The 16,987-nt window shown below is 41.1% G+C and overlaps 1 protein-coding gene across 8 annotated transcripts in view; it reads right to left on the reverse strand.

The window, feature by feature from the left end:
- The window catches only part of RAPGEF6 (Rap guanine nucleotide exchange factor 6), a 232,809-nt gene that overhangs the window by 65,933 nt on the left and 149,889 nt on the right, over nucleotides 1-16,987 (reverse strand). For all 8 annotated transcript variants that reach the window (XM_025196070.1, XM_025196069.1, XM_025196068.1 and 5 more), the window contains exons 8-9: nucleotides 2,313-2,496; nucleotides 1,345-1,481 (exon numbers count right to left, since the gene is read on the reverse strand). In XM_025196070.1, the coding sequence (XP_025051855.1) occupies nucleotides 1,345-1,481; nucleotides 2,313-2,496 (321 nt within the window). The remainder of the gene's footprint in view (nucleotides 1-1,344; nucleotides 1,482-2,312; nucleotides 2,497-16,987) is intronic.

Below are 16,987 nucleotides of genomic sequence, written 5' to 3' on the forward strand. Positions count from 1 at the left end.
AAAAAAAAAATGTGACTCTCGGCAAATTTTTGTACAGAAGATGTTTCATTATTCATCTCTCAGAAAAATTAACCCACATGGTAGAAAACGCATTGTTACTAAAATGTCATAAGAGTCCTTTCTTTATAATGTATGCTGTCCATCGTCTTATAAGCAGTAAGTAAAGGAGGAATCAAATATAAATTTATTTCCCATTACACAATATCCAGATGCTGATTCGTGGAGGAGTGACACTACAAAAAATGATGGGCCCCATTTTCCTGTCTGACTAAACATTTTGAAACATCTGCAGGTACTGTGATCCCTTTGACAATGAATAGGGGTCTCCTTAACTCGCAGCAAGACGAAGCAATTTTTGCAGCTTGGCTGCAGCATGAGGAGCTGATTTTGTGGGCATTTCCCCAAGGGCCCCACCCCTTGCCGTTGACTGGCAGAGAGGCATATACTGGATAACAGCAAATTCCACAAAAAGTAAATTCTATCATATAATGAATCATATTATTATAAATCTAAATATGAACTTCAAAACTAAATGTAAATATATTATAAATATAAATGTATATATACACAATATAAATAGTGACTTGTATCATAATTTATTATTATATGTAACAGTCTACAAAAAATTAGAAATGCTAATTAATGCTAACCTTAATAGAAACACTATCACTTCCTTGACTGGTGCGTTCACTTTGTCTACATCACTAGCAGACAGTAACTCTCAATCACATGATCTATGGCTGCAGCGATTGTAGCCCTGTCTTTATGTTGCAGTAAGCACTGGGACGTTCTAAAACAGCATATTATATGAATAATACACTGGGGCTTTTTTTAGTTGATTTCATGGGAAATCACAGCCGATGTACTATTTCCTAGCAATCACGGACAATGCTGTTTTTCACCGTTTCTGTGAAAACTGCAAAACTATAAATGAAGTAGACCTCTAACAATAAGGCCATGTTCTTCCGCAATGTTTTTTAAAATCTACCTGTCAAAACAGGACAGCTGGAGGCTCAGACATATGGAAAGATGTAAATGACTCCATTAATCCATAATAAACAGAAATTTCACAAGAGGTCAAAATGTGTTTTAAAAGTTTACTGCACCAAAAGAACAAGAGACCTCATTTATTTTTAATGCCAGAAATGACCTCTTCTTTCATAAGACGAAAAATACATTTTTGAAAGGGTTTTTACCAGGTGGCTAGTACTTAAACTGCTAACAGCATACTAATGTTTATCTACTATAAATACAAATTAATACCATTATATATCATGATTTCAACCTGTTAGAAGTGCTGAGGATCAAGACACATGCATCATTAAGGTACATGCGATAACTTACTTCTTGTCCGTCTTCAAGTATGATGGCTCCTGCTTGTTCTACCACTTCAAATATCATAACTGAACAAAGCTCTCTTCTCACAGACATGGTCATGTTTGCAAAAGCTGGGAGCTGATGCATAAATTCCAGTAATTGCTCTGTTAGATAAAGGAAATATTGATATGAAGATTGCAAGGCCTGGGGCCTCTAAGGTACCAACCCCCTGACAGGTATATCAAACCTCAGAGTTAAACTCACTGAAAGAATTGCTCAGTGATATTTCAATCCCTATTAGTGCCTGCGGCTAAATGAGCACAGTATGCATTTTAACAGCAATAAATGGAACTGGGCTTTTCAGTCTGATTGACTATTAAGGCATCAATCTAGCTAAGCAGAGAAACACTTGAACTTTGAGCATTTAAACATTATAACATATCCCAACTGCATGGTGATTATTAGATTGTTAATATCAGCAACACCAAACTATTTTTTTCAAAGTGTAGGAAAATAATTACAGGAAAAATCTAAACAGTCCTAGTCTCCATATTAGTGCTAAACAACCGCCAGCTCTAGCTTACAACTTGTAGAACTGTCATTTTGGTTCAAATCCTCTGCAATTTAAGTCAGCCTTTCTGTTCTATGAGAATATGATGCCTTCACCAGGATTTGGTAACAAATTCAGCAGTTTCACATAGTCAGAATTACTTTAGGCCGCCCTCATTACCAAACTGTAATCATCAATTTACTTAATGCAACATCTCAGCCCTAACATTTGAAGTATCTTGCTTTCTATAACCAATATAAGAGATCAAAGAAAAATAATCTAGTTAGGTTATAAACTCTTTAGAGCTGAAAGATCTCCAAGATACACCATGAAAAGTTATGAGGCTACGGTTTAATTCATAACGTGCTCACACATTTTTTTTTTTAAATGTCTATTCTCTGGATTATAATACTGAATGCCAAATCAAGATCTTTTTATTTCTCACCAATGTCATCATCCGTTTTATCTGCAGGTTCTTTTTCAAGGCACTCTCGTACAACGTCTCGCCCCAGTAATGGATCTGAAGTTCTGTCTATATCTTCATCTTCCTCCTCCTCTTCATCTTCAGAGTCCACAGGTGCTTCTGGGAGGCCTGTTAAATCTACATCTCCCATCTCACTTTCTGTAGCCTGAAGAAAAGAAATCTATCAGACAGCTGGTTCAATTTTGACACAGGTTTATTCTCTCTCTCAGCTTAAACCACAAAGATGAAGAGACATTGACAATAAAGTATGCTGTTACAGAAAAACTAGTATTAATACTTACTGATCACATGCACACAAACTGTCACTATATAAGGTACCACTCATGAATGGTGATCATTTCTGCTTTTTGAAAACAAAAGCAGTATACTGAATCAAATGATAATTTACCCATTAGGATCTCTCTTAGACCTTAGATGATTTTAATCACAAAGCCACTACACTTGCAGGAAGAGACAGGTCCAGATATGTCGCCAATAAATTGGAAAAATAAGAACATGCTGCAAGTGTAACTTTACAAAATAAACAATGTTCAGTCAAGCCACTTCAAACCTAAAAATCCTATGTATGCATGCTCTATGTGAAAAATCAAAGCTCCAGTACTATTTAGGCCCTCCACTGAAGCTAGATAAAATAAACGTTTTTTCTAGAAAACTAAAAGTATATTAAAAGGTATAGTTGTGTGAGTCAATATGAGAGAGAGAGAGAGACAGACTGCAAAACCCCCATTGACTTTGAGTGGACATCAATAATATTACCAGCTAGTACTTCTCCCAATGTGCTTATTTTATTGATAACAGAATTTTGACTTGCTAGGGAAACTGAACGAGGGCCAGCATTATTTTAGAAGAACTGCTATTCAACTTACAAGAAAGTTGTGCCAGCAGCTTTGCTAGTCACTGCCTCATAGCTGGCTGGCTCTACATGTCAAGTAAAAAAAATAGAGAGAAAGAGACTTGAGAGACGTGAGCCAGGTTATCCTGGGTTTATTACTGGCAGTGGAGTTTTTTGTTTAATCATTTAATAATTCAAGCTTTTTCTTTCCATTTCATAGCTTACTATATGGCACAAATAAAGCCGAAGCATTTTTATAATGTAGCAACACTAGGGATTACGCTAAATTTTTAGCCAAAAAAAGGAGAAGGAAGAGAGAGGGGGGGGGAGAGAGAGAAAGAATACATTTGTGTAATTTTAGCAGACCTTCTAAATAATGTTGTTCTGACCAACAGTGAAAATAACAGTGGCTGAAATGAAAGGTGGCCATATTCTTGACATATGTTATAATATATATTAAGTCAGGAATAAAATCGGGTCATGCCAGGTGGAGCAGATAAAACCAACTCAAACCTGGTTTTTTTAGTACTAGCCAGTGCTCAGCTGGAAAGGTTTAATTTGTTTTTTTCTGTTTAATTCACTTGGAGAGGACAAAATGGTCTTTCACAATTCTTAAGAGTCTATGATAGCAGCCACAAGTCATTTGTTTCCTTTTTACAGCTAAAAATAAAACTCCTGACAACCAAGATCAGATGTCACTTACTATCCAACAAATATAGAGAGATGCAATGCATTTTGTGCGGCCATGTGCCATATAAACCTGTTCTTTTACATGGAATTTTATCCACCAACAGTAAATTTTTATTCCATGCTTTATCCATCTTATTTATTAAAACGGTGCTGTTCAGCTTCCAAATGACCAGAAGCTACACAGCCCACAGGCTGTAGCAGGGTAGGCCATGGCCCCCTCACTGCTATAGCACAGGCCCAAAACAAACCCCTCCACTGCAACCTGCACCCACCCAGGGCACCATGTGCCCCAGGCTCACCCTCAGCTCCTGTCCTGTTAAAGTGTTCACCCCCTGGGGTAGGGGCAGGAAGCAGCAGCCAAAGGTGGAGGGGGGGAGCCCAGAGTCTCTGGCTGCTGTTGCATCTGGAGTGATGCGGGGATTGGAGGCTGGGCAGGAGCCCAGAGGCTGCAACGTAATCCCAAAGGCTGCCAGCTGGACAGCGCTGTATTAAAACAAACAAATCAAGAAGCCACCAAAAATAAAGTCTGGTAGCATTTAGGAAGTTGTAGAATCCCTTAGTGCTACAGAACAGTGTGAGAGGGAAAACCGGGATATACACAAACAGGATGTTCAACTTCTGGCCTGGAAAAGTGGGATCAACATGAAGTTGGAGGAGTTGAAAGAACAGGGTCTTTACTCTGGAGTCAGTGAAACATCCTTGCATCATCTGCAACTGTTTGTCCTCTTAAAAAAAAAAAAAAAAAAAAAAAATCTGCTTGTGTAGTCAGCTTATTATAGTAAAAGCTACTTACTAAGATATCAAACATTTCAAGTTGCACCACACTTAAAACTCAACCAATTTACCAGTCATGCTGGTTATTTTAGCTGTTTCAGAGTCGCTGGATACGTGCTAATTCATCTTGGGTTTGTGAATTGTGGCTGTGGAGGAATGGTTATACTACGATTTAAGGCGTCACCTGTTCATTCAATAAATATTGCATTTTAACACTCACTTCCAAATTCCTCCCCAGTTAGGTACTGCACAGACAATCCCCAATATGTAAGTACAGTAAAAGCTCTGTTATCCAGCATCCCCGGGGTGAGGGGATTGCCGGATACGCAAAAATTCCGGTTATCTGAAACCCACCTGCAGCAGTTACTCCCCCTCCCGTTAGACACTGGCCAGCAGGACCCCTTGGGACAAGGGTTATTCCCCCTACCTCCGGTGTCTGGTGGAGGGGACAGGAGGGGGCTTATTCTGCTGCTCAGACCCAGTTGTAGTCCCCTGGGGGCAGTGGAGAGAATAACCCCGCTCCCTGCCCCCTCTGTCTCAGGGGCCACGTTGGCCCCTGGTTGCAGCACCAAGGGGGAAGCGCCCGGCAGACCTGGCTCAAGTCCCTGCCAGTGGGACAGGAAGGGGGGAATTAAACCCCTCTCTGGCCAGACCCCCACCCCTGCCTGTCCCTGCTCTGGCTAGGGAGCAGAGGGGTGGGGCCAGCCCTGCTGGGCTGCAGCAGAGTCCAGCCCAGAGAGCATGCCAGGATGCTGGGGGAGTCTGGTTTAAGTTAAACCAGGAAGAGGTCTGGGACAGACAATGCATAAACCAGTTTGAGTCAATCAGTTAAGTCTGATACTACATTCAACCAGGTTTAACACAAACCAGTTTCAGCCATTTTGAAACTGGTTTACGTGCACTGAATGTCTGCTCTGTTACAGGTTTCTGATCACTTAAACTAGTTTGTGAATAATGTCTGTCCCTAGCCACATTCTTCATTGTTCAAATTGTGCCTTTTCAACGTTTCTTTGAATTTGTAATGCAAAGCAAAAACTTCATCGATTTTCCCTCTAAGGACCTGGAAAAAAAATGTACTTTATACAACTTCTTTCCTAGTATGTTTAAAAAAAAGATGTCCAAAATTGTCTCCATTCCCCATGTAGCATCTTAATATAGTGACAAATGTCCCCATATTTGTTAGAATAATCTAAGACAAGCTTGAACACAATCACATCATTAGCAATAAATGACAGCTCAATGCAGCTTCGCAAACCTTCTTACTTGGAGATCATGGCAGAGACCAAGAAAGTGCAATCTACTGCTTATACTATAAAAATAAGTAAAGGATTTTCTTTCTTTAATTTCCCCTCCCCTTCCCATCCCCCCAACCTCCTAACAAAAAACAAAAACAAAAAAAAGACTCGGATGAAACCAGAAAAGTAACACCTGTGCTACTGGATTATTGCCTGCTGCACTCCAGTAACGTGTAACGTTAGCCAGGATCCTATACCTGCAGCAACACTCTTATTGCAATTATTGGATACCAGTATGGGCATCATGCTGTGAAGTCAAATGAAACAGCAGCACAGGGGAAAAGACAATGACATTGGGAAGAAAGAGAAAACAGAACTATGCAAGCAAAAGTACACACAACATTTTATCAAGCAATGTTTAAATGATTTAATTACAGTTTTCTAACAGATGGAAGGCATTTTTTCAATATCCACAGATATTTCATTAACCACCTTTCTTTAATTTCAGCCAAGAAGTTAATCATATTCTTTGTTGTTGGCTATAGAAGTCTGGATTTGAACAGCATGATGTGTCACTGAAAAGTACACGGCAAAGAATACGAAAAGGGCTTTAAGGACAGGTGTTTAATTCCAGCATGGCAAATTTCAGAGAAAGATAACTGTGCTGCCTCTACCTCCCACCCCTGCCACCTACCCCAAGCACAACTGCAGGTCAATGAACTGGTCAGCTGATTGGTAGGATGGGGAGGATGGCTAGGGGTCATTTCCCTATGGCTTGACCCATCCCCGGGACACTTTGGATGAAGTCAGCTGATCCATGCACACACTAAGGCCCCAGTCTACGCAGTAGGGCTGTGCAAAGCTTCGGTCCCCGATTCAATTCGGCGGAGATTCGGGGGGCACCCCAGTGATCTCAGCAGTAGACCCGGAAGTGGACCAGAAGCACTTCCAGTCCACTTCCGCATCTGCTGGGAAGAGCATTGCCACCGCCCCCCCCCTCCCCCCGGCTCAGTGTCTGGTGCCTCCTGGGCCTGGGGGGGGGACACCTGGGCTCCCCCCACAGCTGATCGCCAAGCCAGGGGGGCAAAGGGGGGGCCTCTGTGTACTCCCCGGCGGAGCCGGAAGCGGACCAGAAGTGCTTCTGGTCCACTTCCGGGTTCGTCGCTGAGCACATGAAGGGCCCCCCATGCTCCTGTGGGATGCTCCATCCACCCCAGCACCACATCATTCACAAGCCATGCTGGTACCTCGAGGCATGTACAAAAAAAATTTAAAGCTGTGCCTGAATCGCTGATTCGCCGAATAAGCATCAAATCTTCAGCTTCGGATTGAGCTGAATTGAATCAGGGATAGCGATCTGAATCAATTAATCAAATCACTGTCCCCAATTTGGGCCGAATCTGAATCGAATAGGGCCTGCTTCACACACCCTTACTATGCAGGGATGGGAGAACGGAGCAGCACGCCCCGATGCCTGATCAGTGGGAATGCAGGGGGGTGGGCATTCTCCCACAGCTGTCCATCCTTAGGGCAAGGCCCCATACCCTTGCACTGACCCAGGGTGACTCAGGTCTGTCCACTGGCAGGGGCATTGGCAGAAACAGCAGGCGCTCCAAAGGGCTGATGCCCTGAGTGGCTCTCAGGGAGTCAGTACTCCTTCCCTCCACACCTTCCCCTTGGGAGGGGAGGAAAGAGAGCAGAGGACTGTGGGACACTGGACATCCTTACCACCAAAAAGCAGCATACAGCTGTACAAGTTGGTGCAGGAGGAGAGATTTTCTGAAAAAAAAAAAACAAGAGCACTCCCAACCATAAAGAGCCAGTTGTCTTCCATAAAAAAAATCCCTTGAACAGATCTATGTTCTCTCTTTTTTGTGCCAGGAGCAAGATACTTCTCTTGGCACAAATGAAGCGAGTGTCTATAGCCAAAATGTATGTATTTTCTATGGAGAAAATACACTACATAGAATCATAGAAAATGAGGGTTGGAAGGGACCTCAGGAGGTCACATCTAGTCCACCCCCCTGCTCAAAGCAGGACCATCCTCAACTAGATCATCCCAAACAAAGCTTTGCCTAGCTGGGTCTGAAAAACCTCCACGGATGGAGATTCAACAACCTCTCTGGATAACCTGTTTCGGTGTTTTACTACCCTCTTCTAGAGAGAAAATTCTTCCTAATATCTAACCTAAACTTCCCTTGCTGCAACTTGAGACCATTGCTCCTTGGCCGGTCATCTGCCACCACTGAGAAGAGTCCAGCTCCATCCTTTTTCAAGGTAGTTGAAGGCTGCTATTAAATCCCCTCACAGTCTCCTCTTCTCTAAATGAATAAGGCCAGGTCCCTCAGTCTTTCCTCACAAGTCATGTCCCCCAGCCCTCTCACCATTTTTGTTGCCTTCTGCTGAACTTGCTCCAATTTGTCCACCCCCTTTCTGTAGTGGCAGGCTCAAAACTGAACACAGTACTCCAGATGTGGCCTCACCAATGCTGAATAGAGGGAAATAATCACTTCTCTGCACTTGCTGGCAACACACCTACCAGTGAAGTCCAGTATGCCGCTGGCCTTCTTGGCAACAAGGGCACACATATTCAGCTTATTGTCCACTGTAACCCCCCAGGTCCTTTTCTGCACAGCTGCTGCCCAGCCAGTCAGCCCCCAGCCTGGAACAGCGCATGGGATTGTTCCGTCCTAAGTGCAAGACTTTGAGCTTGTCCAAAAGGAATCTCATGAGGTTCAACAAGGACCGATCCTCCAATTTGTTTAGGTCTCTCTGAATCCCACCATCCAGCATATCTACTACTCCCCTCAGCTTGATGTCATTGGCAAACTTGCTGAGGGTGCACTCTATGCCATCTTCCAGGTCACTGATGAAGACATTGAATAAAACCGGCCCCAGGACTGACCCCTGGGGCACTCCACTTGATACTGACTGCCACCTAGACATCAAGCCAATGATTACTACCCTTTGAGCCTGATGCTCCAGCCACTCTTCTGTCCACCTTACTGTCCATTCATCTAGCCCATACTTAGCTTGCCTGTGAAAACATTGTGAGAGATCATACCAAAGGCCTTGCTGAAATCAAGGTATGCCACGTGGCCAGTGGCTCTGCAATCTCACCAGCCAACTCCCTCCGAACCCTCAGATGCATCCCATGCAGCCACATGGACTTGTATATGTTCATCTGTTCTAAATAATCCCTAACCTGTTCATTCACCAGTGAGGGCTGCTCACCTCCTCCCCAAACTGTGCTGCCCGGTACAGTAGTCTGGGAGCTGACCTTGCCTGTAAAGACTGAGGTGAAGAAGGCATTGAGCACTTCAGTCTTTTCAGCATCCTCCATCACAAGGTTGCCTCCCCCATTCAGTAAAGGACCCACACTTTCCCTGATCCTCCTCTTGCTACTGACATACTTGTAGAAACCCTTCTTGTTACCCCCCTCACATTCCTTGCTAGTTGCAACTCCAATTGTGCTTTGGCCTTCCTGACTTCATCCCGGCATGCCCAAGCAATGCTCCTATACTCCTCCCTAGTTATCTGTCCAAGTTTTTACTTCTTATATGCTTCCTTTTTGTGACTTAATTTACTGAAGATTTCCCTGCTAAGCCGAATTGGTCTTCTGCCATACTTGCTAGTCTGCCAGCACATTAGGATGGTTTGTTTCTAAACTTTCAGCAAGGCTTCTTTAAAGTACAGCCAGCTCTCCTGGACTCCTCTACCCCTCAAACTGGCCTCCCAGGGGATCCTGCCCATGAGCTCCCTGAGTGAGTCAAAGTCTGCTTCTCTGAAGTCCAGGGTCCTTACTCTGCTTCTCTCCATCCTTTCTTTCCTCAGGATCCTGAACTCAATCATCTTGCGGTCACTGCTGCCCAACTTGCCATCCACTTACTACATCACCCACCAAGTCTTCCCTGTTTATGAGCAGCAGGTCAAGAAGAGCATGGCCCCTAGCTGGCTGCTCCAGCACTTGCACTAGGAAGTTGTCCCCAACTCCCAAAAAACTGAAAACACTGACTTTGAAATAAATGTTCCTGTAGTAATTTGCAGATAGGCAAATTACTTTGGGTAGCTATAGACTTAGCTTATAGTTTTAGCTATATTTAGTAAACTATTATATGAGTAAATAAGCACAGGGAAAAAAGCCCCTCACCTTACATTTTCATATAAAAAAACCTTATTAAATACCCTGCCTAGATTCAAACTGCTGCTAGAAGCAGCATGTGCTCAGTAACAGAAACCAGCTACGAAGCTGATTAAATGCAGGCAACACCAAGTATGACTAGAAAACATGGTCCACGTTGGACAAATATCACAAGGATATGTTAGTGCAGTCCATCTGAATAAGATATAGTGTCCATTATCCTCAGTCCCCTCCAGCGCAGACTCTTTTTCAATTCACAGTGAACCACTACACTGAATACATTCTGACTTCCTCTTCACTCCTTAGCTGAGTTGCACCTGCTTCTCCAATTTCCAGTGATTCCTGTTTCTTCCCCAGCCTTAAATGTCTGGCAAGCATCACCAAATGTCTGTATAAACGAGAGGCTCTGTCACCCCCTCTCTTCACCCATGGCATGCGATTGATGTGGTCCTGCCCTCCATGAGCTAGACCAGACCAGGCAGCCCTATGCCTCATTAGCATGTAAATTTTTGGAGGATCTCAAGGCTCGTGACAAGAACACCCAGCTCCAGTCATGAGTGGGGGGCTTATTAGCACATGGATCCTTTGTGGGGAGAGGGGTGGTACCTCAAATACACTTACATGCTGAATAGTGCTGGGCTGTGGGGTCACCATGGCTTAAAATGCTGTTGATTCTGCTGGGGCCCAGCCCAATGAGCTGTATAATACATCATGAGTCTTTTGGCTTTGGACTAGTATCATGCATAGTTTGTACTTCATATAAGTACATACAAAATTACTGCTCAGAAGTGTGCTTATCAAATGCCTGAGTTAAAACTTGAAGCAGTTTGCAAAAAACGGAAAATGCACCAATTCTGGGTAACCTAAGTCTATAGGTAGCCAGAGTAATTTGCCTATAAGCAAATTACTACAGATACATTTATTTCAAAGTGGGTGTTTTCAAATTTGCCCCTCACTTCAATGTGTTCAGGGAAAGCAGGGTCTGGCAATAAGACAGCACTATCGCCAGAAAAAATTGGAGGGGCAGAGGGCAAGGGTACCACCCGAGCCCCCTAGATTTAATTTTCCCTGCTGTAGCAATGGGAGGGGGACAAATTCAAGGCAAGTCTCCAATAATTAGAGTCTATACCTGGAAAATTATAACATATTTATACATGTTCCATATATAAATCTAATTATTGTGGGAGTTGTCTTATACTTGAGTAAATAAAAAAAACCCAGAGATTGTACCATATCTCTTATCTACACAATTCCGTAATATAATGTATACAATATATTTGCATGTTGGTAAAATTATAAACTCACAAATAAAAATCACTGAAACATCTCAATATTGCATGAAAAATGCTAACATTTTTCTTACCAGATCACTGAAAAAAAAATTAAACATACTCACTGCCCCTAGGGATGTGGATGTACTATTGCCAATAAGAAAAATAATTCAGCTATTATACTCCTCCTTCTCCATGAATGAACATCAGTCTATTTAACTTTTATTTCAGAGACGAGGACTTTAGCCACAAGGTATTTCTAGCTTGCTAAGCAATTCTTGTAAAGTTATGGTAAGTTTGGGTAAAATGGACAGATGACGACAAACTCAAATTCTAAAGGAAAGAATCCAGTGAGATGATAAAGATCTTTCATGATTAAGTTCTTTTACCTTTCATGACTATGTTCTTCTGTCCAAACAGAGAATTTAAAGTTATCATTGTTGCAAAACTCATCTTTTTCAGTCCCAAAGCCTATAAAACAGTTTCAGGGTTGAAAAGAAGATGAGAATACACACCTAACAGAAAGTTACATTATTTCAGGTAGGAACAGCGTTTTTCTTCCAGAATCTGCTCCGCTTTATAGAATAAAACTAATATCATGCCCATACCACAGAATTACAGTCCTTGCAGGTCTGTGTTCCACTGGTATAAGCAAATGATGCTATTGAAGATCTCTGTAGATAGACAAATAGATAGGCAGATTAAAGCCCAGAACATCTTCTGACAATTATTTCTTTCCTTGTCTCAAATTCAAGATGTTGATCAAGGTGGGACCCCTGACTAAGTGAGGGTAAGCTAATAGGAGAGGTATAGGGTTAAAGTCTGAGACTCAAAATAATAAAAACTAGACAGCATACACTGATAATTGTTTTAGTACAGTGAACTTTCATTTGAAGAATTTAAAGAATAATATTTTTATCAAGTTCCTGTCATCACAACAATAATCTGTGATATTATACTCCTGGAGTGAATTGTCATTGTCAACCAGATTAAAATGTTATGTTAAATGCTGATCTCTAATGCCTTGATAAATCAAGCAACATTCTGTTTTGTATGCCCTCAATCTATAGGGTTTTAGCCAAAATTATTATCCACAATCAACCATTGTTGGCATAAATATCGAAGAAATAAGGCTTGAACTAAATTCAAGTACGTCCTTCAGACAAGAAAAATTATGTATAGGGTTAAATGCATTATATATTACATCATTCTATTGGCTTACATAGCTCACATTAACTGCTTTGGAAGTAAGCCCAAGTAAAAATTGTGCTGGAAAATCTCAGCAGTATCTGAGACAAACAGTACAGTATCTAATTCAAGGACTTTTTAGCCTTTCTTCATCTTCATTAGCATTTTCAATCAGAATGAACTTGACGCCCAGTTTCATAAACTAAAACTTAAATAGAGATTAGATATATAGGTTCTAATTTTGTGTAGAATTAAGTTTTGTCATGGTTTAGGGTGGGGTTTTTTTTGCTGTTAAACTTTATTTAGGGCATGATTAGCAAACACTTGCAAGCTTGCTTTCTGTGTGGAAAAGAACTAAGTGCCAGTTTGTATTCAGCTACTTCAAGGATGCAACAGATGGCTCTCAAACCCTCTTCCAAGGGCCATTTGCAGATGGGTCCACAAAATGTTGGCAGGTCAAATGATACTGGGAGAAACATGAGGAACTATACACAGCATTCACACAGATATTTATAGAAGCTGCTCCACCGCCCACAAGAATAATACCCCAGGTGATTTTACCCAGTATCACTAACACTACCAACTTTTACATTCAACAACAAATTTAGTGTTAAAATCATTAAGATACGTTTTTCCCCCCCAACAAACAGAATTTACATAGTCTGTAAGTATATTTACATAATAAATACGCAATTACCTACTTTTTGGAGTATAAAGTGGCAACAATAATCGCCATCCCTTATAAACAGCAGCATGTAAATATATTCTCTGGTCCTTGAATCCTGTACACAAATAACGTGTGGCAGGATTGGGTCTTTAACAAAAGCAAAGACTTCCCCACCCATGAACTAATTAGCATTCACCTAGGGCAAAAAGTCCTGAATAAAATAAATTACCACCATTATTTCAGATGGTGAATTTACCTTTTTCAGTGCTCCATTTTAAGACATACACTTATCATTCTAGTACTACACATGTTGTATATTAACAAGTATAAACAGCATGCCAACAAAACTGCATTTGCAGCAAAATTTGACCACATGGATAGTCTCAAAGACTTGAGATCTAAATTGTTTAGCATTTGAATCATACCAATATATAATCTGTAAGAGATAATACATACAAGTGTCATAAATTAGCACCCCCCCCCATCAACCTAATTTGCCTTAAAATGTTCTCCTTGGGTCATAGTGCTGTTGCAGCCATGACGGTCCATGACGGTCCAGGGAATACATGACAAGAAAGGAGGGGGGTGTTAGTACAGTAATACCTTTTATTGGACCAACTATTATTGGAAAAGAGATTAGTTTCTCTGCCAACTACCAATGTTACCATCTTTCCTAATTATATAGTTGGTCTAATAAAAGTTATTACCAAATGAACCTTGAGTCTCAAAAATATTCACAATTTAAATTTAACTTGTCTGAGCAAAAACCAGATGGCATATGTGAAAGGCTAAAAACAGTCTTTTTTTTTTTTTTTTTTTTTTTACTATTGTGGATGAACTTAATTAATTAACATGCACTAAGTGATGAGAATAATGTCCAAGTCCAAGCTTCACATTATTTATTTAGAAACAATGTTATTTTTACTTAAACTAAAGAAATAAAAAGATGGCCTTGTGCAGACAATGACTTTAATTTACAATGGTTACTAGACCGGCAGAGTCATCTTGTATTCTGATTTCTTCATGGAAAATACAGAGTTATCAGTTTATTACAATGAACTTTTGGAACTTTTAATTCCTGTAAGGTAGTGGAATTCCAAAAGGAGCTTAAACTTTCATACAGACAAATATATTTCAAAGTTACTTTAATTAAAAGCAAAACTTGATTAGACTGAAATTTATAATCCAAGCCAGAGCTTTCCAGCTGGTGGCCAACTGGAGTGGTTAAATTATGGTTGACAGGACTTGTTAGCATGGCTGTCAGAAACACTGCATTGGTGTGGCTCTGGAACCTAGGCAGTTAATGCCACCACCACTCACCCCATCTTTCTCCCACCCCACCCTGACCTTGCCTGCCACCGTGTTTGGGGTCTTTGCTCACTGCTGGCAACTAAAATTGGTAGCTGGGGAAAAGGGCAGGGGGAAAAGAGGAGGGCAAGTGATGGTAGGTTTCATGCCCTGGGTGCAAAGCTGTGTCAGGACTACACATCCTGCAACCACAACCACAAGCCACTGACCTGTTGCCAGAGGTGGGTCATCTTGCCCAAGTCAAGTAAGTTGGACTCCCTGATCTAGTCCAACAGTCCCCAAAATCACGGCTTCCAGACAACATGTTGCCTATGAATCCCATCAACAGGGCTTGAACCAAAGGAAATTTAAAAGTTATAACCAAGGGTGAGTAGGAGGAGCAAGATGTGACATCACTTACAAAACATTATTTGCTCATTAATGTTGCTAATGGGCCAGTGAAAGATGGGGACCATGGGTCAACCGGATGTTGTCTTTTAAGAAGAAAATGAACCCTCAGTTGCCACCCCTACATAGCAGAGATATTTAAGTTGAAATGAAAACAGCAGGCATGCCACTGCAATGAGAAGCCAACAAAGGAAATGCAAGTTAACAGCCAACTCTATTCTCAGAGGCTGCCAAAATCTGTGACAAAAATGAAGCATTACAGCAAACCTACAGTCCAAAGCAGCAGGCTGGAACCCAGTAATGTTTAAGCTATTAAAAATGTAATAGTTTATGGATAGTAAAAGCACAAAAGGTATTACAAGCATAATAAGTTCTTGATTGCATCCCTTCAACAAACTAAACTACAATGTAGTTAAGGTTGAAAATATGGATGATATACTGCAATTATATCCATGGTAGATATGTGCATAATTTGCTTAAATGTATAGCAAAATGCCAGTCTCAATTTTTTGGCTACTGCTAACGTTATAACTAATATCGGTAATCTGCATATTGGTTAAGTGCATATGCCACCAAAGAGCAAAACAAATCTTTGGCTCTGCTGCCTACTTTGAAATATAATTGTACTCAGCTTAACTGTGTAACCTGGGAGATTTACTATCACAGGCCAATTTCAAGGCTTCTAACAGCAGCCCTGAACTGATTAGACCCTGTCAATTTGAAGGCTACTATTAAAGGCACAAGACATTCCGAGTATCAAAGTAAGGCACCTTTTGACTCAGTTAATTGCAATTTTAAAATGATAATACGAATTGGAAGCACTGCTGGTCAACAGTTCTCACTGCCTACTGTTCACACACACCTACTAAAATTATGACCAGCAAGGAAGGCACTGCCAGTTCTTAATATAGAGACATAAAACCCTTCTTAAACAACCATCTTTTCCTTAGTGCCACCCTTCCTCCCCTCCCCCATATAATTTGGTTCAACTAGGTTGTCCTTGCATTTTGCCTATGGACTGCCTTTCCTTCAGGATGTTTGTCACAGCTCACTGTTGCCGTCTGCAGCAGTTATACATCCTTCCTGTTTGAGTCGTTACATGACTATTTCACTACCCTCTTTTCCGTCTAAATTGCCTCATTTTCTGAAAAGCACCCAGGTGCATTTGCAGCAATTGGTGCAAAACAAGTCAATAAAATAAAATGTTAAAACCTCCAATTTTATAAAAAGTAAATGCATTTAAATTAATTTCTTTCTGACTCAAAGAAAAGGACCACCTGTTTTCTTGGTACCAAAAGTGCAGTTCTGCAACATTTCAAACACATTTCAAACACCACTGCTTCTGTAATATGCCAAACCAATCAGAAATTACAAGGTATAGAGTTGGGGACAAAAGCATGGACAGCTCCAAGGACAGACAGTAGCAGTGACAGGGAAGAAAGAAATCTTAAATTACCTATTTTCATTTGTTTGTGCAATCAAGTAAGGGCTTAACCATTGCATATTCATAGCAGTTCTTACAGGAGAGCAATAATCTCCTGCTGATCTACCAGTCAGAGAAATGAGCTTTTCCTGTTTAACATCCTGGACAGAGGAATGGCTAGGATAAGTGAAAATTTCAACACCCTCACCTACCTGTTCATAAAATGTATAAAAATATTAGTTTATTACTTTTTACTCTCCAACATCCCACCACCTATGTCTATCATTACCATTGCAGCAGTCACCGAGGAGAAATTACTGAATGTTAAGGCTTTGTAAATTCAAAATGTTCCATTTCATGCATACTACACATGAATCATAAAAGCTTTATGTTCATACCACCAGTCTTCTTCTGCTGACATTTTTAGATTTGTTGTTAAGGTCAAAATGTTACCTATACTGTATGTCAAAACAATTTAGCATTCAAAAGAAACTCAACTGACTGCCAAGGCCCAGTACTACTGGTATCTTCCACAACACTAACATTTTATTGTCACAACCCAAAGTTGTGGATTTTTTGATTGTGTGTGCTTCGGCACCGCTAAATTATGTTCCCGCTGAATTGCAGCTCTTTTGCACGACGGAGTGTTCTGTTGTTATAGAGAACCCGCGTGCAGAAAAGTGTTTCCCGCCGTTCTGTAGCCTTCTTTGCATTGTGCAT

Source organism: Alligator sinensis, unplaced genomic scaffold, assembly GCF_000455745.1.
Source record: "Alligator sinensis unplaced genomic scaffold, ASM45574v1 scaffold111_1, whole genome shotgun sequence".
NCBI classification, from domain to species: Eukaryota; Metazoa; Chordata; order Crocodylia; family Alligatoridae; genus Alligator; species Alligator sinensis.